A 24,422-nucleotide genomic window follows, 5' to 3' on the forward strand; every position below is an offset into this window, starting at 1 on the left:
ATTAGTCAAATGTAAACATATCTTTAAATAGCCTTTAAAAGGGCAAGGGAAAATATTAGCATCAGTGAGAAGCTAGTGTTTGTTACTAAATACACTGGATGCAGAGCTTCATGATGTAATTGAATTGAAAGATTGAATCTTTTTGTAATTTTTATTAATTTTGTAATCTTTCTTTAACTTAAAGATCACAGTGATACAAAACTCCTTCCAACAACAGAAGAAGGGAAAGAACTTCAGACAGCCGAAATTAAAACAGTAGATTTTAGTGAAAATAACAATCTTGACAGACTATCAAACTGCCAGGCATGTAAAAATGACATCTCTGTAAGTCATAGGAATTATCCTCAACTGATTTCAGAAAAGCAAGATAACAAAACAAATCAAACTGGCTTGGACACAGTAAAAACTCAGGATGTTGGAATCCAGACGTTGGACAGCAATTTGGGAAGGACTGTGCAGAAGGAAATTATTGTTCCTCAGGGTGTTAAATCTTCCCCATTTAGAGAACTGGCCCCTCAACATGATGAAGATAAGAACAACTCCCTTGCTCAAGTGATGCATGGAATGCACCAAGAGAGTGAAGATACTTCAATAGAGCAAAATCTTGAAACACAAGAAGTTACTAATAAAAAAGTAATTCCAGTAAAAGACCAGATTCACATCTGTATAAATGGCAGTGGTCTTGCTTCACCAGAAACAACTGCTGAAATTCCAGAAGAATGTCCTGTAAAAGGTCACCCCTTTTATAGACAGGACACCAAACCTAAGCCCAAACCTGCTAATGAAATTACAAGGGACTACATACCAAAAATTGGGATGACTACTTATAAGATAGTGCCTCCAAAATTCTTAGAAATGATGAAGAGCTGGGAATCAGAAGTTCTATCAGATCATAAGGATCAAGAGGTATCTACTTTGGAAGACCCCAAGGAATTCATAGTGCAAAATGAAATTCCTCATCTGTCAAAAAGTGTGGGTCCTTTACAGGCCGGTTCACAAAATGAAGCTGCAGCAGCAAATGGTCTGCTGCAGAGAGTGAACAGCATTTCTGAACATATTGTGACCTCTGGAGCTGAGATTACTACTGAGAGCAACCAGATGGAAGGACAGTCTTTCAAGCAACATGTCCCACTGATGCTGAACTTGGATAATACAAATGCTTCTTCTGAGACTCAGGACAAGTCAAATGCATTAAGTCCATTAAGTCCTACAACCAAGCCTAGTTCTTTTTATCTGCAGATGCAGCGCAGAGCTTCAGGTCACTATGTGACATCTGCAGTTGCCAGAAGCACGGTTTGTGCTCCTAATTCAATTCAAAATGAAGTTAAGAATGCAGAGATGGGTAAAAAAGTCTCATCACCTGATATGACTTCTCTGGCTTTACAGAAAACAAGTATTCCCTCTCCTCCTGCAGATCAAGAAAAAGTTGATGATGGAAAAAACATTGAATCTTCCACCTCTCCTGTTAAAAGCAACAAGCCTTTAAGTTTTCCCTCCTGCCCTCCAGCGCCGTTGAATCTAAGAACTCTCAGAACTTTTGCAGTTCCTAAGCCATACTCTAGTTCAAGACCATCCCCTTTTGCTCTTGCTGTCTCATCTGCAGTAAAAAGGTCACAATCATTCAATAAGACACGTACGATCACTAGCCAGGCACTGAGAGAGGAATTGCCAATGGAACTCTCCTCTGTCCCTTTGGCAGCTGGATTCTCCTCAGCTACCTCTATGCCTGAAGTGAAAAGTCCTTCCTTACAGACTGTAACAGCGGGGTCACAAAATAGTCTAATGGATAAGGTAAACTTTATTTCTAATACTAATTGACTGTGGATCTGGTGCCATCAAGTGCAGCTGGTGTGAAGGCTGGCTTCTGAACCACTCCCTGGTCAGACAGCGCTGTATTTGTGCAGGAAAAGCACCCTGCGGTGTCCACCAGTAGCACAGCATTATAATGAAGTGCAGGATTGCAGGGAGTGTTAAAAATGAGAGCAACATCATTCAGATGATTGGAAATAATTATTTCCTGCCTTAATTATCATCTCCTACTTTAAAGAACTGTAAATTAGACAGTCATTCATCCTGTGTAATACTTATTATTTTTTCTTTATAGTTCTGCGTGCTGGTTTCTTAAATTTAATTCTGAGTGGTGTGATCCATTTGGTTTCAAGTGGTCATGCTACAAGCACTCTTGAATGGAGATATGAAGTTTTGCTGGCATAATTACTTGAGAGAGAAACCATATGCTATGCTGGAAACGTGGCTGATTTCAGAAATCTTGAACCAGGCAAACACTAGAATGGCAGCAGTTTGCTATGCAACCTTGTGCCAGGTTGATTCAGATTTCCATTTATAACTGATTCAGATTAAACGCTTTTGGCTTATTTTCTTTCCATTTCCTCCCTTTATAGAAAGGCAGCCATGTGCATAGTGAGCAGAAGAGTCAGGCACAGTCAGGTGCTTCCCCTGACCACCCACGCCCTGTCACTAAGAGACAAACGGCGATGACGCTCCCGTGCGCTGACCCCGAACAGATCCACCAGAGCTTGCTGGCTGCAATCCGCTCTGGAGAAGCTGCTGCCAAATTGAAAAGGGTGAGTTTTCATCGTTGCATCCAAAACAAAGAACTCATGGTACTTCCTTCAAAATTACCATACTAATGCCTGATTCTAAAGCAGTTAGTTTTGGCACAAACTGCTGCCGGGAGGTCTCTTAGCAATGGGGAAGGGAGGTGGGGAAGAGGGTCAATTTTGCAGGATAAACTGGTGAATGCACCCACAGAGCTTCAACTGTCTGTTATTTTCATACAGTACAAATGTAAACAGAATCTTCCTGAAACGAAACAGAAATCTCTAGGTTATCAGTTGAGTATCCCATCCATAAAATCTGACTTGTTTGTGTTTACACGATTTGAAATGGTATGGCTTTAGAAATCTGCTGAGCAGCTTTGCTCTAGACCTGAAGTGGCTGCAACCTTTTGCAGGCAGACAGCGCACAGTTCTGAGACTGTTTTCTGAGATGATTTTCCTATTTATTGGACTATATCAGGTCCTTAATCTTTTAGGCATCATAACCAAGATATTTCTCAATGTTTTGTCAACAGTCTTGGAAATCCATCTTCCCCTACCCCTTCTGGTTAAAAACTTTCTTTCCTAAAATTAACCTATATATCTCTCATTGGGTAAAACAGTCTACATTTCTGAAATCTGTACTGCTTTAAGTTTGCAACCAGACAGTCATAGTCTCACAAGGTTTTCTTGAATTCATATTAGTATTTTACATTCTGTTTTGAGGAATCAGGTCAAAGAAATTCAGTAGGTTTTTGTTTTTCTTCCCTTTTCTACTTGAAAGAAACTAATGAAGTGTGGTAGGTGGATACAAGGGACATTTTTGTTTGTTTTGTGGAAGTCTCTGATTCCTTTGGGTCAAAATCTTGCAATGAATGATCAGATAGTGGAACATTCCATTTCATAGGTTTTTGTTTCAGTGTAGTAGTGCAACAGCCTCTCTGAGGCTTGTAAATCTCCCATCCTTTCTACAGTGAATAGGAAGACCGAGTTTCCTAGAAAAGTTGCAAGCATGCTCAAGTAGGGTTTGATCTCTAGTCAGTAAAACTGGTATATAATACACTGTAGAATTGCTTCTAACTGCATGTCAGTAATCATATTAGTAACAGGATAAGATTAAGAAAATGCTGTATTGTTCAGATTCTGTTAGAGGTAAAATCTGTTCTACCAGAAATACTGTTTGGATTTTATTTGCATATATTTTTAATTTTTTTTCTTGTAGTGCATAATTTCATTCTGAATAATATGGCATTTATTTATTTAGTCATTCTTTTTAACAGAAATGTTTTTAGTGAAGTGTTTGACCCATATAGTCTTTATCAGTCTAGGTACAAAAATGGCATGGGGAAGGGGAGAGAGATTATGACTGAAATTGGTTTTCTTCTCCCTTTCTCTTCTGTGGGTGGGAGATGTGCTTTGTCAGTAAATTACATGTTGAGACTGGGTGATGAAAGGGCTGTACTTTTAAAGAAGAAATTATAATAATGAAGAAGCTGTAACCATAAAGAAGAGCAGTCTGCAGTACAGAAATCTGAACCAGGCTTAAAACCCCCCGGAACACAAACAAAATGCAGTGAAGAACTCACTGAAGTTTTGCCAAGCATAAAATTGTACATGCTGTTTTTTTCACTCTGAGTGCATATGCTGTGGTACAGGTATGTCTGACAGCAGAAAGAGATTTTTTTTTTTTTTTGCCCTACAGCAAATTTAATAAAAACATGGTCTCATTTTGTGTTTAACATGGAGAACTGGCAGTAGTGGGACAGAGGAATTAAGCATTTTATATCAGTAAGTTCTTTGAACCCAAAAGTGTTTTTGAGAGTTGAGAGGACTTGTAGAATGCATACACCTCATGGCTTCCAGTATTGTGCTGCAGTCAGGAAAAGGAGTCATAATCTGATCCCTTTGAATAATGAGTGATGTCCATCAAGGGCTTGCTTCTCTTTTTACCTCTCACCATACTCTCTTCTTGCAGCTCTGAGAGTCATTTAAAAAATAAAATCCTGGCACTACTTGCCAAGTTGTTTAATTTTTTTCACCCCCTGCTTTACTTAATGTGAGTATACAGTGCTTGAGATCTGTGTCCTGTTGTCTTGCTGGTCTTTCCTGTTCAATAGGGCCCTCAGTAATTACTGACCTAAAATGGGTCAAGTGAGGTTTCTTTATAACAATTTTTCTCTTGAGAATGTTTTCATTGTGTGTAGTAAACTCTGTGCTGTGGTATGTGCTTTTCCTGGCTGTGGAGCATCTACAGCTCCCATTAACTCCAGTTGGAGCTGTTGGGTTATACAGTTCCACTGAAAATCAGGCTTTGGCTAGCTGTGCTAAAAGTTATGGTTTTCTTCTGATAAAAGAAATATTACTATGATGTAAAGAAGTGTTAGAATATTTAGTAAGAAGTCAGGTCTGTTCAATAATTTATAAAAAGTTTGGTTTAGAGATGTTTTTCAAGTACTTCTTTGCAACCATGTGCAGAGAAGGGCTAAACATTACATGTCTTTTGAATAGTTATACATGAAGTATTTAGTCAGGATAAAATATGTTTTTAAGCAATGTCTTCTGTTTCCACTTCTGTAGAATGCATGCTTAATTAAGAAATCACATAGGAGGTCTTCTGTTGCAATGAGAAAAACACTAAATGAATTCACATTGTACAACATAGTGGAGAGATAAAAATCTGGAAATGTAGTTTAACATTTCTCTAATAATTTTTCTCTTTCTTTTTTTTTTTTCCCCTCCATCCTGCCTCCAGGTTGGTCCTCCATCAAACACCATAGCTGTCAATGGAAGAGCCGGGCTTAATTCTTTGTATTCCACAGAATCTAAGGCTAATCCCTAGATTTTATACCAAATATTTTGCACTTTACTACTGCTTCATAGGCCAACTTAATACTAACTGCAGATTTTTGAAATTGTAAATGCAAGTGTATGTTAATATATTTTTGTCAACAGTTATAACAATTTCGAGCTGGGTCTTTTGATGCCTTGAAAAGATTATTAGAGTATGTAAATTATAGTGATACTTTGCCTTTTTCTCTTTATAAAGCTGACTATGCTGCTAAAAATTTTTAAGACGAGGTGTAGGTGAACTTTGCTTACAGAATGAGAATTGAAGGTTCTTGATTTTAGCCTTCAAGACTGAACAATATGTATGTAGCACTATGCTGAAATTGCAGATTGGAAGCAACCTAAAAGTTTTAGATGGAAATAATTTAAGTTTCGATTGTGTATTACTTTAACAGATTGTATGAACTTAAATCTACCACATGCTGCCTCCATATTACTTTATTAAGTTACAATTGTAATTAGTAGGAATCTTAATTCAATGCAATACTTTGTTTCTGTGTAAAAAAATAGTTGTTTTTGTCCCTCTAGCAGAGTAATTGGGAATATGTATTTTTTTTTTTACCCTCCTGTAGTTTGGTTTTGTTTTGGGTTTTTTTTTTGGTTTTTTTTTTTTTTTTGGTTTTTTTTTTTTTTTTTTTTTTTTTTTCTGATAGCACACACACACACAAAAATCAGGACATAAATTTTTGGAAACTTCTGTACTACTCAAAACCTTTTCTTAACAGTAGCACTACATGATGCTTCTCAACTAGTCTTTAAATATCTGTATATAGTATTTACCTAGCACTCAGATAAAAAATACTTTTTGTGAACTAATTATATCTTTAAGTAGTCATCAACATATAGTTACTTACTAATAAATAACAAATTCCAGTTTTGATACTTAATGAAATAGAATATTTTTTTCACTCAAAGTATAACTAAGAAATGAACTGCTTTGGACTTATTCATATGAAAGATTTTAATCTTAAAACAGCACAAAAACACATAAATCATGCTTATGTCAGAGAACATCTATTTATAGATTAAGCATTAAATACCAAAATGGGAATATATATTAAAAGAAAATATTTCACATTATAGTTTATCTATTTTGAGTTTCTTGTCAAGATCATACATTTTTGGGAGAGGGTGGAAATATGATCACACTTGTGATGAAATAGCTACATTGTGAATGCATGTAGCAAGTCCTGGGATATTTGCCATGTTAAAATATTTTCATGCTGGACTTGATTTAAAATCAAGCAGTTGTATTTAATTTCGATTCCTTAACAACATATATATTTTGTACTTTAGAAACATTATGTAATTCAGTTCCAAAAACTGATCTATATGTGCATTTTCAAATTGTTTGCTGCCAGGTTTTTGTGCAATAATCTCAAAGAGGTCTAATTACTTTCCTAGTAGAGAGTCAATTACTGATTACAGGTTATGGTGTTAACTTAATGCTGAAACTCTTTAAGGAATGTTTTAGTAAATAAAAATTCATAAAGAGATCTGATTAATATTCTTTTCACTGCTGTTCTCCTGTTTTCTCTCCTGTATCTTAGTCCCTTGTCACTGTGTTACCACCTCCATCTCCTTGTTCTTGCTTCCAATCAAGAGTTCATTCCAAGGGTGGGGGAAACTCACATGGTAGTTGAAAAGATCTGTTTCAGGATCTGACTGCATAAGAAAGTTTCAAGCTTCACTTGAAAATAGTGAGATAGAAGATACAGTTGCTTTTCTAGTTTCTAACTGGGGCTTGCATTCTAGATTTCACTGCATCTTGAGGGACAGACTTGAAAATTGTAACTTGCTCCCTGGATTCTAGTCTGTGCTCATTGTGATATTTGGAGTTTGTGTTTTAGGCATCCCTATACAACATGCTGATCTGTAACTGCCAGAGAAGGGGTTGCATTGTGAAGAATTTCTTATACGTTGGGTGTCTGGGGGTTACAGGGTTTTTTTTCAAATGTTGGTATTCTCTGCCAAGGTGACCAAAGTTATTTCGTAAAATTATTTTAATCTCCATCTGTGCTAATACAAATATATATGATGTTTCACTTTTTCAAACAAATCAACAAAGTCTGATTTCTTGTTTTCAGGAAAATTCAAATGATCATAATTTATTCTTTAGTTTTGACTACAAAACTGTACTACCATGTGTATCTTAGTCCCATATATTAAAAATAAACTGCCTTTTCATGTGAACTCCTGAAGGCAAATCTTATGTAACAGAGATTAAAACCACTTTGCTTGAATTTTAGGTTTTCTTCTTTCTGTAACTGAACTTGCTTGGTAACTGACTGAAATGTCTACACATTCTATAGTACTGTGAAACTCTTCAGTGAGACCTTTTGTTACTAGCTGGCACTTTTGATTAGCAAAACTTTCTTTCCTGCTTCTTACAACATGTATATGTAAGACATTTTTAAAATCTTGCTGTTGTATTTCTACAGATGCTTTTTTTCTTACATTCTTTTATTAAAGTCTACTAGAGAAATGCCTGTTGATGAACATGATGTGTTTATTCATTATTCAACCATAAAAATGTTTCTGCTCAAGTAACAAGTAAGTGTTTCTAGTAACTGCAAGCCCAAGCTAGACAGCATTTTCTTTTTTGTTGTGGATACCTTACATGCAGGGTAAACAAACTATTTTTTGAGCCCAAGAATACTTACAGTTTGGACAACCTGCATCACAGATATCTTCCAACAGGAGGCTACTAGTTATGCCATACCTCTTATAATCCCCTTGCTTTTGCATGGCAGTCAAAATGTCCAGGAATGAAGATCAGGATACTGAAGTAAATGAAATGTCAGTGTAATTGTTCAGACACAACAGCAGGCCCTAGTGAAGGTGCATTATGACCTACTGGTACCTACTTGTAAGAAGCAGCAGGTATCCACATAGCATAGTACACAGTTCAGACTTCAAGGATTTCAAGTTAAGGAGGTCTAGCAAAGCAAAGAGAGTTAGGTAGTAAAAATTATCTTGTTAGCAATTATAGAAGAGGTATTTTTAAATTTATTCTACAGAAGAACAAAATTAAGACTACAGATGTACCTGGAGAAGGGAGCAGTTTTTCTGGGACAGCATCACCAGATAACTTTTGGAAATATTCTTGTGACTAAAGGTTGTAAGGCCAAGGTAAGAGCTCTCATACTTTGCAGCTGCAAGATATTAGACCACGCAGTGTCTCTATTTTTGGGATGTACATTCAGTAATCAGTCGCCCAGTTTTTCCAGCTACTTGTAATTGTAAAATACAACACAATGATCTCCAAGGAAGACATTAAAATTATGTGGTTATGGACCAAGAAGCATGGTATCACACATGACAGCACCTAATACTTTTAACTTTATTACAGGTAGCTATTACCAGCCAAAGCAAACATTTTCAGTTGGAGCTGCTTAGAATCCTGTTTTAAGTTGCCAAAAGGTTTGCAGTAGTTCTGTTAAATAGAAACAAGGAAAAAGTGCTGTTGAAAAGTAGGGTGTGCATCCTTGAATGCTTGGCCAGACTGCATTCTCTGAGGTGTTGGACAGCTCCAGCAAGATAAAGGACTAAATGTAACTGACAAAGCAGGTGGGTTGGTAGCCAAACAAATAGAGCTCTTTGCAGGAGGGAACATGTCATAATTTGTGTCTGTGTTAACTGGCTGCGAGGCTGAAGTCAAAACGGGATGTTTGCACAGGAGCTGCTGCAATCAGTGCCCAAAACTGTTTGTGGATGCTGTGAATGGTCTGAGGTTCTGGAGCTGTGGTGTTCCGTTAGCGCTTGGCTGCTGGTGGTGTAGCTGAAATATCACTTGTAGACAGATTGCTTATGAACTCTATTTTGGTGACAAAGCAAAGCTGTAGCAATATCAATGGAAATGTTTCACAGCTTCTAATTGAAAAGCATGCCTTCTATGGGGGATTATTTTATACAACCCAACTGAAAATCACAGCTAAGATGGATGTCTTTTTCTTTAAAATTTCTGATTAGGTAGTTTTGTGAGAGGGAAGGTGTCCTTGTTAAAAAGACATGAAGTTTACAAGCTTAGGGAAACTGTGCTTGTTGCAAACTTAAATACTTAATTTTGTTTTGACTTCCTTGAAGGAGCTATGTGATATGGGAACTAACACAGGAACTCTTTGCCAAGTCTATAGCAATATATTGTACACAAAGCTGCATTACTTTTTGTCATCTGTTCCTACTTATTAACACAAGCAATTTACTTTTTGGTCGGTTTATGTCTCAAGGAGCATCTTTGGAAGAGATGTATAGTTTTCTCATTTTTAGCTGTATTAAACCTCACATTCATAAACAGTACAACAGCTAGTGTTTAAGGGAAAGAGGAGATGAACACTTCTCTTCCCACATCCCTCCACCACCATGAAAAGACCACTAAAACTGTTAATGGACTAAATTATTCTTAAATTATTCAAGACAGTTAAGAGAAAAAAAACTGGGAGGGGAAAGGAGAAGGGATGAGGTAGAGATAAAAGGAATTTTGCTTTTGTTTGATCTGGAAGCTTTTCTTGAACAGCATGTTCCACATTTGCTAATATAGTGATGGTAGAAAATCTCTTAGCATAGAGAAAAGGAAAAATTTCAACTTAGTAGTAGTATTAGTATTATTTTAGAGTGATTATGCAAGTATAGACCTGGAAATAACAAGGGCTGTATCCTTCCCAACTGAAATAGACCCCTAGTGCCAAAAGGAATCCTAAAGAGTTTAATTGGAATGGAAGTTACTAATTCCTCTGCAAACTTCCCAAACTTTGAGAATAGTCCTGTGCCCATAACATAGCAGTGTCATTATACACAAATGCCAGTGATGTTTGCTTGTTACCAGTTCGTGATTGTAAAATGAGTGTATTTTTAGTAGTTGTTTGTTGTTAGCAGCTGTTGTGGGTGAAGAACAACTGTCTTCTGTTGCAACAAATCTGCTTGGTGATTTCTAAAGCATTAGTTTCCATAAGTGTCTGCACATTACCAAACAATGCTTATAAAAGGAGTTTTAGGGGTAGGGTGGAAAGCTTATTCTTAAGTTTACCCTTAGTAATTTCAATACTCTCAGAACAACTGGTACACTCTTCACTGAGAGTTGGGTCACTGTTAGTAAAATAACAAACATGGTATATAAGCTGTCATTGTTAAGACAATACCAGAATGCATTTCCAGAAATTCCTAGTCTTCTAGACTGGTAGGATAAATTTTCTTTAGCCTCTTCATCCATTTTACTAGTTGTTCTCAATACTAAGCAGGGCAGACTTTGCTTTGCCTGTTATGTTTGATGTCATCCCAGCCAGAGCAACAAGCACATGCTAAAACACTGGACACCCAAGGAAATCTTCACAAGGGACAGAATAGTTTAAGGAATGTGAATACTAAAGACTAGGCTTATGTATGTTGTTGTGAACATCCAAAGGAGTAAAGGAACATACAGTCAGCTCAGGGCAGAGGCAGAGTTAAGACTAGGGAACCTCTAACAGCTGTTAAAAAGAAATGTGGCCAACAGTGGCTGTTTGCAAGTGCTAGTGTACTCAGTGTGCTAATTCTGGTGTACATTAACCACTAGAATATTAATAATGGTTAAAGTATTTCTAGTTTAAAAATATTTAATAATCTGTAGCTGGACTCAGAATTTTGTAAGTTCCCCTCAGCTATATGTGTCTGTCTGCCTGTTTAATGTCTCTTTTTCATTTCCCCCCCCCCCACCATGTGATCCTGAGCAAGTAAGACTACAATCTAAGCAGGCTATAGTCAGGCTTAATATGAAGAGGCAAAGCAAGAAAAAATTAATTTAATTCACATTTGCTTAAGGCTTTATATTAGCTCTGATTTATCAACAATACAAAATCTTAAATAGTTAGGTTGATTGCAGTTTTTAAAATTAAATACTTGAACTAAATGGGAAGCTAGAATGCAGAAGGAGCTGCAATTGGTCACCTTTGGTTAAACAGCGTGATTGGTCTGATCAGCAGACACTATTCCATTGCTTTAATTGCTAAAAGCTAATTAAACACTTGCATTCTGCTAACTGGAGTGTATTTGGCCACCTGCAGTTTCAAAGTGCATGTACCAAAAAGGAAATCCCTATTCTATGAATGCCAGTTCTAAACTTCAGCATCTAAGTGAAGCAAGGAGGTGAAGCAAAGCAACAAGGAGGTTGAGGAAGTGGATTGCAGCCAACTTCCTTTTTCAGTTGCAGAGGACTAGGAGCAAGCTGGGCACCCAGGCAGCTGCACAGGTAGGTGCCTCACTGTCAAGGATTTGCATACTGCTACCCTTCTCAAAAGCAGCACTAGTGCCAGGGTAGTTCTTGAATGGTCAGCAGGCAGTTGAGCTGCTGGTGGCCCCAGCTCTTTAAGCATGCTTTGACCATCTCTTGCACATCTGTGTAACCTCTGTCTGAGCTCCACTGTGAGCTGTGTTAAGGGCTTTAATGGAAGCTACCATGAGACACAGGCACAAGCTCTATGTATCAAGATCACCTAGGGCTTGGCCCCTCAGGAAAAGGAACCATGAGAGAGAGAGAGATCTGGGGGACATGGGCTGCAAGGCTCTACTTGTAAATGGTGAGTTTAATTTTTTTCATTTTATTCAAACTCTGCTGTTGTGTTCTTTAAAAGAAAATTTCTGGAGTAAAAAAAGTATTTATAAACTGCAGGTGTGCTTGGAAGTTCAATAGACATAAAAGACTTTGCTGCCAACTAAAGATGGAAGGCTGAAAAGGTGTAAGGAAGGGTCTGCTAGACCATATTGTCAGGAAAAGGAAGTAGGTGTGTCTTGTGTAACTATTACATTACTTTAAAAACAAAATTTGGAGGTGATGTGAAATGTGAGTTGCCTGATCATCAGTGGGAAAAACAACACTAGCAGGAATCAAACAAATCTCCAAGTGAAAAATAAAGATGTTAAAAGCAGCAGAATTTTAGATTGAATTCTGACTCTAGATTGCTTATCTAACAGTGGAAGGCAGTTTGGGTGAGAATAAAACAAGACCTTTAGAAACCATGTCAAGAGAGATTGAAGGAATGGAGATGCTTTAGTTAGAAAAAAAGGAAAACTGATTAGGATGACATAACCATGTTTCAACACAAAAGTTGGTACATGAATGCAAATGATTAATCATTGTGTCTTTAAGCAATAGGCTGCTCTAGCTTTAGAGCATAAAGGAAGAAAAATTATGCTGGGTCAAACTGAAGGTTTATTTAGCTGGTTATATGGCTTTCGACAATAAGTAAAAGTATATGCTTAGGGAAAAACATAAGTTTATAAAATATACAAAGCAATACTTACCCCCAAGTATGCGAAACCTTCAGAAGTTTTTAGCTCTGAGAATGCCAAAGTGAAGATGATTTCTGTGTATTTAATAGTCTTAAATAGTCTTGTTCAAGAGCATGTTGATTTATTTTTTCAATTCCCATAAATTTTGAACAGTGACACGTTCCTGTGTGACACAGAGTTCTTTGACTTAATGATACACTGTCTGATAAATGATATTTTGTTTGTTGTGAACTTCTACTTGCTAGCCTAATTTAATCCTCTCCAGTGCTTTTCCTGAAAGAGACATTGACTCATCAATCCCCTTAAATGCTCTCTGTGCCACTAATAATATCCTTACGTAATATCAGGCGTTGTGCCATAGGCATTTGAGGCTTGTACACTTTTGCCATTTTATCAATTAAATATCTTCAAGGTTTCCCAAAACAAATATGTAGGTCTGAGCATGCCTATACTTTATTTCTCTCAATATCTTGGGAAGAGGATTTTTTTCCTCTTAGATACATTTTTTTTTTTAATCTGTTCTCCTTTTGCTATTTGCTATAGTGAGTCACCTACAGGATATACCTATCCTGTACAAGATCAAAGTTTGAAAGAAGTTTGTGTGTCATGCTTCTAAAGCACTAAATATCAAACTGAATAGAATCCTGTGAAGTTCTGTTTATTCACAAATGATCTTTTCAGTTCTCTGGCCAGTGAACAAAAAAACCCAAAAAAACAAAAAAACCCAAACAAACTTAAAACCTTAAGGATATGATATATACTTGTTCATTAATTTCAACTTGAAGGCCATGTACCTGCACGATAAGTCCTTTTGTCTACAAATACAAGTAGCTGTCCAGAAATCTGGAACAGGGTGAATGTATTGCCTTTAGTTCAAACACTCTAGTCTGGCTTGCAATCAAATATTATTTTTCCTGAACTGTTTCTTGCTAATTCATTGTTACCTTACTTTGTATTGCAATGTTTAAGTGAAACGTGCTGCTTTAACTATCTTTAAATGAACTACCTTTGTGGCGGTGTTTTTAGATGGGTCTTTGATGCCTTTTTAATGGTACATTAAAACTTAATGAATGCTGAGTAACACTAGAATCCCTATGGAAGCACATATGGTATCTACATTAATACTGAATGAATGCATAATAATCAGTAGAATTTCAGTGATTTCCACATGAATCAACAGTGATGAGCCACTTAGTGTTACACTCAATTACATCATGTTTAATTTATGTAGCATTGTTTGGACATTATGTTTAAAATGTCTTTAGTAAATCACTGAAACTCTAATTGAGCTTCCATTTCAGGGACAAATTGCAGTGTAAACATAAAATTCATTTTTTTACACAACAATTAATTTAACTTGCAAAGGGTCAGCAATTTGTTATATTCTCACTATTACTCCCTGAAAAATGGAATCCTGGTATTCCAGTCGAATGCCCTATGAGACTGGTGCTGAGCAATTCAGAAGACCTTTTCAAGTCAGAATATCTTGCCCAAATTTTTGCAGCAGACTCTGAAGAGTTCTCTGCAATACCTGAGTAACACCACACCACCTCCTGTGTTTGGGGGGCTCTTCTGGCACACCCAGGACTCCCTTGCAGCAAGATGTGCCAAGAGCTTTTGAAGAGAGCCCATGCCATAATCTGCCAGAGATGGTGTGGAAACCTACACCAAAAGCAGACACTGTCTTTGAGCTCTTCTCCCATATTGTGCAGGACCAGGAAGCAAACATGGTGTTGACTGCCTGTGCAGAGGAATATAGTTTTGCCTCACTTCCAAAAGCATCACACTGGTATGAGGACCTACTGCCCCACTTCATCTCCCCTGTTCCACACGGTAGCACACTGAACACGGGCTGTTGGCTGGCCCGGGGTGAAGGCTGGAAAGAGCTGCCAGTGGCAGCCCTTCCACTGAAGTCTTCCGTAGTAACCACTACAGCAACAGTATTTAAACAGGGCTCAGACTTACCAAAGGATGCTATGCTGGACTCCACCTTTCCAGACTGGCTCCACATGGAAACTAGAGAGACAAATACCTGATCATAGCAAAAAAATAATGCAAATAAAGGTGCTTTGTAAGAGAAAATGGAAATAAAATATGCATACTTCAAACCTTCCTAGTAACAGTAAACTTCTTGGCTTCCACTTTTCCTGATACCTTTTAGCAGATAACACACTGACACACTGTTTCTGGGGGTGTCTGCTTGAGCTGGTCTTGGACAGGTTCCACAGCAGGTCTGTAAAGATTCATTCATAGAATAAAGCTGAGTTTTCTTCCTTTGCTCAGCCAGCTCATTTAGTCAAAGAGCCATCTAAATTGGTCTGACTTGTGGCAGAGAAGGCACTGCCTTCCACTGCTCCAGAAAGGATCTTGCACACTGTTCTCTCAATCCTTCTCACTGACAGTTCAGGCCAGCAAGGTCTTATCAAGGGTCATTTTGACTTTATTATTCACCCTCAAATCCCTGTTCCAAATGCAGTAAGCTGGAGACGTCTTGGCTTAGGGGGGAGTTTTAGTTCTGTGAGGTTGTCCACTCCAGCTGTGTTAACAAAAAGGACTAGAGAGAAAGAGGACTGTGTTAGGAGAAAAGATCCTACCAGCTATTTACAAACAAATCCATTAATTTATTTTTAGCTTCAGTAGTTTTTCTGTGTTAGCTTCTAGCACTAGGCACTGCATTCAGTTACTTTAGTTTATAGAGGAATTAACAGCTATGAGTTCACAAAGCTATAATTTTAATTTACTGTTCTTTGTAATCTACTCTAAGATTATCTGATAGCTGGCAAGGCATCTGACAAACAGCTGACCAGCAGCTTTGTTAGAATATCCACAGACAAAGAACTTGATGGTGATGATGATGATAACAATACCTGCTCTCATTTCTCTGGATTGCTGGAAAATGCAAATTCAGACCTTTAATAATTGCAGCTTGTGCTTTCATTTCTGACAAAGAGAGGAAAAAAAATTTCCATCCTAAGAAGCTGTAAAAGAGGCTGTCAGAGGGGTTTTTTTTGGTTTTGGGTTTGTTTTAATTATTATTATAATTAATTTATGTTGTTAAAATAATTTAATAAATCAATTATAAAAGAGAAAATATACTTATGGGGAACCTTTTGATTTTGCTTTAAAAAGTTCTGGTTTGGTTTATCATTTTAATGATTGATCTCATGATTCAGGAATGCTATGCCATGTTAATTTAATTCAGTTTTAATCCAAATTGAATAAAATATATGCTAACTTGCTGGCTATGATGATAAAATGCATGTACTGCTTAAAGAGAAAGTGTTTGAAATATACAAAATAATCTGAAATGCACTTCTCTTCAATGTATGCCTAATAGATTTTAATGTTGTAATTATTTTTAATTTTTTATGTTGCTATATATTTTTAGAACATGCCAAGTAAGAATAATTTTTAGACTTTCAAGTTATAACATTACTATAGCCTTTGGAGTAACACCAATATAAGGAACAGTAGAAGAAAATAATTGAATGTATGCCTTGAGCTACATGATGACTGTTCAAACAGACTTCACAGAAAATTAGATTTCCTTGACTAGTGTTGTGGTTACAGTGATATAATTCATGTTTCATAACTCCGAAGAAATAATGAAGACATTATAACCAGAAATGTGTCAATTTGACTAAATTTATTATGAATTGCTTTGGTTTAAAAGCTCTCAATATGTTATAAAAAAGCCTACGTTCTTGCTTGAGAGGCAGCCAAACTGGGGTTTTAATATTTTAACAAATAGCTTACTGCTAGATTTTTCTCTCCAAATAAACAAAAGGAGAAATGTTCTGAAGGGACTGTGATAATAAAAGATATTAAAATATACCTTTCTTACTCCCCATGGAAATTCAAACAACTTTTTGCCTGAATCCAAGTTGCAGTTAAGCAAAATTCAGCCCATGCAAGAATTAACTGCCTTCACTCATTGCTGAACTGAAATTACATTTAGATGAAATGCAATATTCAGTGGGCTACATCCAGCTACATTGCAAGGTATCTTCTCCAGATAAAACCATGCAGGCTGGGATTGTTAATTGGATTTTGGTTAAGGGACTTGCACAAAGTCCAGTTTATCAATTACTAAGTTTATGTATCACCCTCAGCCATCCCTCTTGGCTTTAACAAGATGAATAGTTGGTGTTGGCTCTGTGGCCAGGGCATAACAAAATGCTAAAATGGGTTTGAGGCCTTGAAGAGCTACCACAGGAAGATGAGTTCTCAAACTCGCTTTGTTAGTTCCAATTCTTTAAGAGACTTTCAATGGTTTGAACTTTTAGCAGCAGGCTTTTCTGCCAGATTAGTTACAGTCTGTCCTCCCACAGCCCATAATGAGAACACAAAACGCATAAAGCTACTAGAGATTCTTTGTCGTGTGTGTGCTGTGGCAAATTTGACAGAACTGTGCCTGTGTGCTTAGTCTGGGGGATGGATATGTCATCTTGACTGATCCAGTAGCACAGAAATCCAGTCATAAGAAAGTATATAGCAAGTTTATGTCTAGTGTGGATGTATAGAGACCTGGACATTATAGAAAGGGGATGTATTAGTCCAGCAGCTCTTCTTGATGATAGGATGAAAGCTCAAGTGCTTTGAAGTCTGAAAGCTTCACTGTCACTGTCTTATAAAGTAAGTTCAGGTAGTGTAAATAAAGAAGGGGGAAAAAAATCTGCTTTCTCATATTATAATGCTGAGACAAATATAATGGGTTGGGATAAATTTCTGGAAGTGGAAGAGAACACTGAAGGTTGAATTTGAAAGGGCTGAGTGGCTGTAGTAATTTTCTTAATTTTAGATATGATCCTAGTTTGTACTCCTTCTTCCCAAATATTTCAGACACACCAAATGTTAGATTTCTTTGAAGGTGCAAACTATTTATGAACTTGTTCAGTAGCCAACATTTTTCTTATTCTCCCGCTGTTCTCCCACCCCAAGGGAAATTTTGTAAGACTTTTTGACTGTTAAACTGAATTTATAAGGTCACTGTGTGTAACATAATTGCCTGGAATTATCTTCTATATTATTATTAACATATTGTGGAGTATCTCCTTCATAAAAACACAAAAGCAAACTATATTTAGTGTTATGAAATTGTTCTGTTTGTCATGGTAAAATTATGTCTATTAGAAAAAAAAAATAAAAAATTCTAGTAGGTACTAAACAACTTCAGAGCATGGCTTCAATAAACATGAAATCAACGGAAAAGGTATTTTTTTCTCCAGCTCAAAGGAAAAATGCTTTTTGGACCAGATTTAAAGCTGATTTATTGTTTGAAGTGGCAAATGCACTTTAAAATGCATTTTAACATTTTTATTTTTAGAAACAAGAAACCTTCTTTAAGTTCATTTCCACAAAGAAGGACAGCCTGATTGTTAGAGTACTAATTTTGGACTCAGAGTTTGCATTTCTTACTGAGCCACAAATTCCATTAGATTTTGCAAAAATCACTTGGCACATTAATTGCATTGTCTAATTTTCAACAGTTAACAGAGATGTTTAAGTCAGAAGACAGTTCTCCTAAGGTTTTCTATATATTCAGATGAAACAAAAAGTTGTTCAGGGATGGTTGTCAGCACTAAACCCCCTGTGTTTTTAGTTGACATCTGGAGTCTTCTGTTTCTCTCCCTTATGATGGCCAAGCTAACATGGTATAATCGTCTAAAGTCGCGTACTCTGAATACCCTCTTAGGGTTAATTTTTAAACATGTTCAGGCACATAAAGATGCAAACATTTACTCATCCATATGAAGGGGATAAGTACATTAAAATGTTAGGTGCACTGATGTTGTGATAATTAGGTCCATAATAAGTGCTGAGATTGGCATTGTTAGATAGGGTTCCTGAATTACAGAGATTTGCATTAATAACCTTTTAATGCAATAAGTTCCAAGTAGTCAGCACAATGCTTTTAAAATATGAATGGTAGGTTGGTTTTTCAAAGGTTTGTTGTATATCTCATTTCTCAAATATAGATTTCTTGCAGTAACTCTTGAGACAGGGCAAATGCCCTTTTCTGAGTGATTAATTCATTCTAAAGAGTGCTAAATGTCCTACCAGGTGATGTATTAAAATGGTGGTAGGTATGTTATCATAGAGTGGCACTACCTCTGGAATTCCAGCTGGACTGACAAGTGTTTGTTTGGTTGCTGTCATTTGGCAGAAATATAATGACTGCATCATCAGGGTTCAGCAGAGCTTTCTGTTTCAGAGCCCATTTTCAAGGCATTCTAAATTGCACATGCCCAGGTAGATTGATTTGGAAATTGCTTTGCTCAGCCAGGGCTCGTGCAAATTTGGGCTTGCAAGTCTGGGATAGATTATTCCAGTGATTTTGGAGAGAAAAATTCCTCCTTCCCTCACATGTATGCAGATATGCATATGAACACGTTTCAAATTTCTTACTGTTCCCAGAATTAGACAAAATCTCCTTAGATCTGATGAAAGCTTTAAAATTCCAGTTTCACACTGCAGTATGCCTGATGTTCCTAGACTTTGTTTCTTAAAGCCATGGCTAGTTTTTTGCAAGCTGCACATTACAGAGGGAGAAAAAAAATGAGTGAAGTTTAGACACCTAAATACAAGCGACTGGTGGCATATTTAATACCCAGTGGTATCTGAAACATCCCCACAGGACAGACCTGTGTGACATAAGCTGAACAGGAAATCTATGCCATCTTAGGGCATAGTAGAATAGGGATCTGAATTAGTATGAAATGTCTGCATTTATGCAAATAAATTTCTTCACAATAATTCTTCTGAAAACAGAATTAGTTTTGTCTTTCAGTTGCATACATCAGCCTTGTACTCTGACAACAATGGTGGAATGCTGCATGCCTTGAGTTTGACTGGTATGTTGTTTCTTTAAGTCCAAAAGAAGTTTACATTTGTCTTTCTTTTTGCATGTGTCTGGAGACTCTTACTGTGCTTTGTCTGGTTCTACTATTTCAGTGTCCTTGGCAGCAGCTCAGAAATGGTTGAGACTTATGAGTGGTGGGGCTGTTTGTGAAAAGTCATTTTAGCTCTACGTTTTTTGTTTTTATTTTTTTGTGGTTGGTTTGAGTTTGTTTGGGGGTGGGTTTTTCTTGTTGTTTGTTTGGTTTTTTTAATGCTTGTATTTTGTTTCCCACTCTACAAAATGACTAGTGTTAAAAGATCTCAAATCTGATTTCCCAACAACTCACATTATGGAAACTAAACTTCTACGTGCTGGATAAACACATGGAGTACCAGATAGCACGATCACCTGCAACCTTCCTTCCATAATAATTACGTGCTTTTGTGCAGTATTCTGAAGGCATGTGAGGTCAAAAATTATGTTTTTTGTGTAAGGTGGAGTTCCAGAAATAGGGCTGTAAAAAGTATCAGCAGTACTCTGCTGTTGTGAAACATCGCCTGTTTAATTTATCTAAATGGTTAATAATTTATGTGATGTTTTAAGTCGTCCACTTGTCAATTCCCTTCCAGAAGATTACATCTGCAGTAGCTGTTATGGTACTAGGGGTAGTTATGGACAAATGAACCAGATAATATACTGCTGCAGTTATTTCTGGAAGTGAGCGCACAGCCTCCAACTGCCATTAGATGCAGACGTAGCCACTGTAACCCCCACGTATGCAACACTCACCCTGGGCTATTACAGTTCTCTCTAGGAAAGAACTTTAGGCCTCAGTTCAAGGTTGGGCAGCACAGATTGCATCACCTAATGCATCGTTCATTACAGACGTTCCGTGTGACTGATTTCATGCAGCCCTAGTGCGAGGGAGCAGAAGCCAGCATGTCACATGTCTGACCTGCAGCTCACAAGCCCTACATGCCACTCAGTCAACCCTGCGCTGAACCTCATTATCTGCTCTTGGCTACATCAACATTTCAGAAATCAGAAGCTCTTGATTTGATTTAATTTGATAGATTTGAAGGGTATCATTCTTATTCTGAAAAAGACCTGCACAGGATTTCATTCCAATCTTGTGTTACAGTTCAAGGCAAAATTCCATCGGGGAAGTTCTGACAGAGCTATCATAGGGAATCACAAAACTTGCTATTGAAATAAAAAGCACTGCTGTCAAAGCTGGCAATAAAATCTATCTCTCTATTCAAGTTTCTTACAAAAGTATGCTAAAGTGTTCATCCTTTTCATTTGATAACAAAAATTCCTAAACCAAACAACAACAGAAAACAGGTGCAAATCTGCTTCTTGATAGTAAGTGCAGAAAAAGAGAATGTAGTCAGGGGAAACACTGCAGTGTTACTGTGCTGTAGTTTGTGTAGCTGTATGCTGAGTTTCAGGTTAGGCTGAAAAGCAGCTTGGAGAAATGACTGAGACTGGTGGTACTGCTTTAATTTAATCCCTTGAAATTTAATTTAATCCCTTGGAACCTTTTCCTTACCTGCAATAAAAGGTTCCATTTTAACAATAATTGTAAACATTTAATGCAAGCTGTAATAATAGGGAAGGCTCCTCACAAAACATTCAGCCACAGATACTTTTCAAAGATTCATGCACTACTGCCAGGAAGTTAGCTAGTGGTATCTCCACTGGATAAATTTGGCTTTCATGAAGTACTTGAGCCCATTTTCAAAGTTATAAATAGACTTTTAAAATGCTCAAGAAGGAGCAAGAATGCACAGCTCATTGTATGAGGATCATTTGTTCAACACATTTTAAGTCCATTGAGATAATAAATACACAAAAATTGGGACATGCCTTTTTTACTGAAGGAATTACTTTTATCTTAGGGTGGTCCTCAGCATTACTGCTGATGCAATTTATTTGGGGGGGTGGGGGCTTTTGGAGAAAATGTATTGAGAGACAAGACATGCTTGGTTGTAGCCCTTGCACTGGAAAAAGTAGCTATTTCTGTGGCTTCAATCCAGCACTTGAGTAGAAGTAATTCCTTTCTCTACTACTGTAGCTACAACAAAACATGGTGTAAAGGTACGATATTAGCTCTCTTAGGGCAGTGAAGCTTTTTGTGGTAAAATTATTATACATACGTTGTGAGTATTTTGATAAAAATAAGGGGGATGTGTGGAAGGGTGACAAATCCAACAAAAATTCTCTACAGTTTTTGAAGATAATCAGAGGTAGTTTGGATTTTTAAAACCTCCACTTTGGCAGTAATAATTGTGAGTTTACGCTAATTAAAGGCATAATTTTATCACATTAATCAAGTGTTGTGATTCTAAATAGCATACAGGCTTTTGAGAACTGGAGAGCTTGATTTTCTGGAAGTGGGGTGCATACTGAATAGCTTGCAATTTGTCTCAATATGTATTTTAATTTTACTTGATAAAAACCTGGACCTGATTATGACTAAGAAAGGTAAAATTAAAAGAGGGGGAAGAAGCTTATTGAGTTGAGTATTGAAGAATGCACATAAATTTAGAGAAATGGTAAATCTTCAAACAAGAACAATTGTGCTGCACAAGCATAGCAATTATCAAAAACCACGCTAGACAGATTAAGTGTATTTATGATGAAAAAGAAACCAAGTCACACAGCTCAACAAATGTTTTGGTGTTGAGTCTTAGCAGAAATCTGCCAGTCTTTTAATATCAACTCTATTAACTGTTCAGAGGTTACTGGGTTTGTACTTGCTCAAATAAGGAGTTAAAAAAGGTTACACTTGAGCAGATTCTAGGTCAAATGCTCTCAGTTATCTTTAGCCATGCTCAGGAAACCATCTTTATTCTTACAGTTGTTTGCAAAGACAGGCAGTAAGGCAGGTGAACCTTCAGTTTCACATTCTTATGCATGCAACATTTCCAGTGCTACACTGGAACAACCACATAGGTCCTTCCATCCCTCAGTATTCCACTGACTGTATTTCCCTCTTGTTGTGCTATTCCCAGAGAAAGCACTGACAGCAGCAAGCATCAGCACGGACTATGAGATATTAAAAAAAAAAAAATAGTCAATTTGTTTCTTACAACATGCAAGTGAAATTATAATAGCATTACATTTTTATTGATTTTTTTTTCTAAAAGTGGCATTGTTGCTGTCATGACTAATTAGATTACCACCAAAGATATTTAAAAAATTAAAGTATTTAACTCTTTTGCTATTATTAATTCTAATTGTGGTTTCTATTTACCTAGCATTTTAAAACAACTACATGACTAAGCCAAAGATACAAAAAACCGCCATGTATATCAGGTTGCAGCAGTGTAACACGTTGCACAGAATAGGTGAAAAGTCAAAATATATTCTCTATTTGTGGCTGAACTTCTTAAATAATGATGAATATCAGCCTACAATTGCCACTTGCAGGTTTTTATCTCATCCCAGTCTCAGTTTTCTACCTGGAGCACCTACACCACGTGTCCTGCCTTCTGTTCTTGTGAAGACAATGAGGTTTAACATGCCGCAGTTATGCCTGAGAATCAGTTAGGCAAAAAACTCCAGTGGTCTGGTCTCTGCAGTTTTGTTAAAGGATAGCCGTTCACAAGCAATGAACAAATCCAGTCAATTATCTGATACTGTAAAATTCCTGATATATTTGCCGGACTTTGTATATAAGAGCTCTTAATCAACTCAGGTTTTGACTTCTACTGTAAGCGTAACAGAATGAACTGTTCAGGGGACAAGGAATCCTTCATTTCATTGAAAATGAATGTCCTGCAAAATCATCTGTGACTCAGCCAAAATGAAAACTGGGAGTATTGCTTCTATGACACAAAAGTCGTTCCCCCAGAACTGAAATCTTGGCCTTGGTGGGATGATTTTTCCGGCAGATTCAGGAAAACAGCAAAGCCTTTTCCTCAAAACATTCTGTATTTTTACCAGTCTCACATCTCAGTTACTGCCCCTGACCGTGCCCAAGGACAGTCGGAAGGTTTCTACATGGGGCTGCCTTCACCGGGTTTTCAGTTTTTGCCTATCAAATTGACTGACTTATACAGTATTACCCACTCTGCTCGGTGTCATCAAACTGTTCTTCATACAGCAAGGGGTATCTTTTACTTTGAAATCGGATGGACGCTGGTAAGGACGGCCACGGAATTGCCCCAGAGAGATCTGTGTACATAAAGCAGTGTAGGAGCAGGCTGCTGTGGAGCCTCGAGGGAAAACCCTTCGCCTTGCGCTGTGCTCCGGGCTGTGGCTGGACCTGGGTGCTGGGCCCAGCCTCCTCACTAGGGGCTGTTCTGGCACAAGGCAAGGGCTCTGTCCCCCGGCCTCGGTCATCCCCTGTTTCTCCAAGGCATATCCATAAATTCCCGACGCACGGAGGGATGCGTCAGTTTAGTTAATGATTCGCCAGGCGCCGAGTCGCGTGCCAGGCCCGTCCGGCGGTGCGCGGCTGGAGCCCGGCGCGGGGCAGGAGGTCACGGGCCGTGCCGGGGCAGCGCTGCCCGCGGTGCCCCCCTCGGGCGGAGGCGCAGGGCGGGCGGGGCCCCGCCGGGTCCCGCCGCGGCCTCGGGTCCCGGGCCCGCGCACCTGCCGGGCCCGCCCCGCCCCGCTCCGCTCCGTTCCGTTCCGCCCGGCCTGGCGGAGCGGCCGAAGGGCACCGCTCGGCCCCCACCCGCCCCGCGCCGCTTCCCCGTCGCAGCGCGGAGCCGGCGGCCGCCCGCCCCCGCCGCCGCCCTCGCACGTGTGCCGGGGAAGGCGCTCGGTGCCGCCCGGGCGGCGCTTCCCCCCCGCTCCCCGTCGCCTCCCCCTCCTCCGCAGCGGGAGCGAGAGCAGCCTCCGCCCGGCAGCGCCGGGGCCGCTCGCCGCCGTGCCGCCCCGCCAGGACGTCGCCGCCGCCG

General features: G+C 38.3%; 1 protein-coding gene across 1 annotated transcript in view; it reads left to right on the forward strand.

Moving 5' to 3' along the window:
• Nucleotides 1–6,407, forward strand: part of COBLL1 (cordon-bleu WH2 repeat protein like 1) — a 44,487-nt gene extending 38,080 nt beyond the window's left edge. The window contains exons 12-14 of the mRNA XM_062498253.1: nt 185–1,791; nt 2,403–2,585; nt 5,311–6,407. Of these exons, the coding sequence (XP_062354237.1) occupies nt 185–1,791; nt 2,403–2,585; nt 5,311–5,397 (1,877 nt within the window). The 3' untranslated portion in view covers nt 5,398–6,407. The remainder of the gene's footprint in view (nt 1–184; nt 1,792–2,402; nt 2,586–5,310) is intronic.
• The last annotated feature ends 18,015 nt before the right edge of the window (nt 6,408–24,422 follow it).

Source organism: Cinclus cinclus, chromosome 9 (genome assembly GCF_963662255.1).
Source record: "Cinclus cinclus chromosome 9, bCinCin1.1, whole genome shotgun sequence".
Classification (NCBI taxonomy): domain Eukaryota; kingdom Metazoa; phylum Chordata; class Aves; order Passeriformes; family Cinclidae; genus Cinclus; species Cinclus cinclus.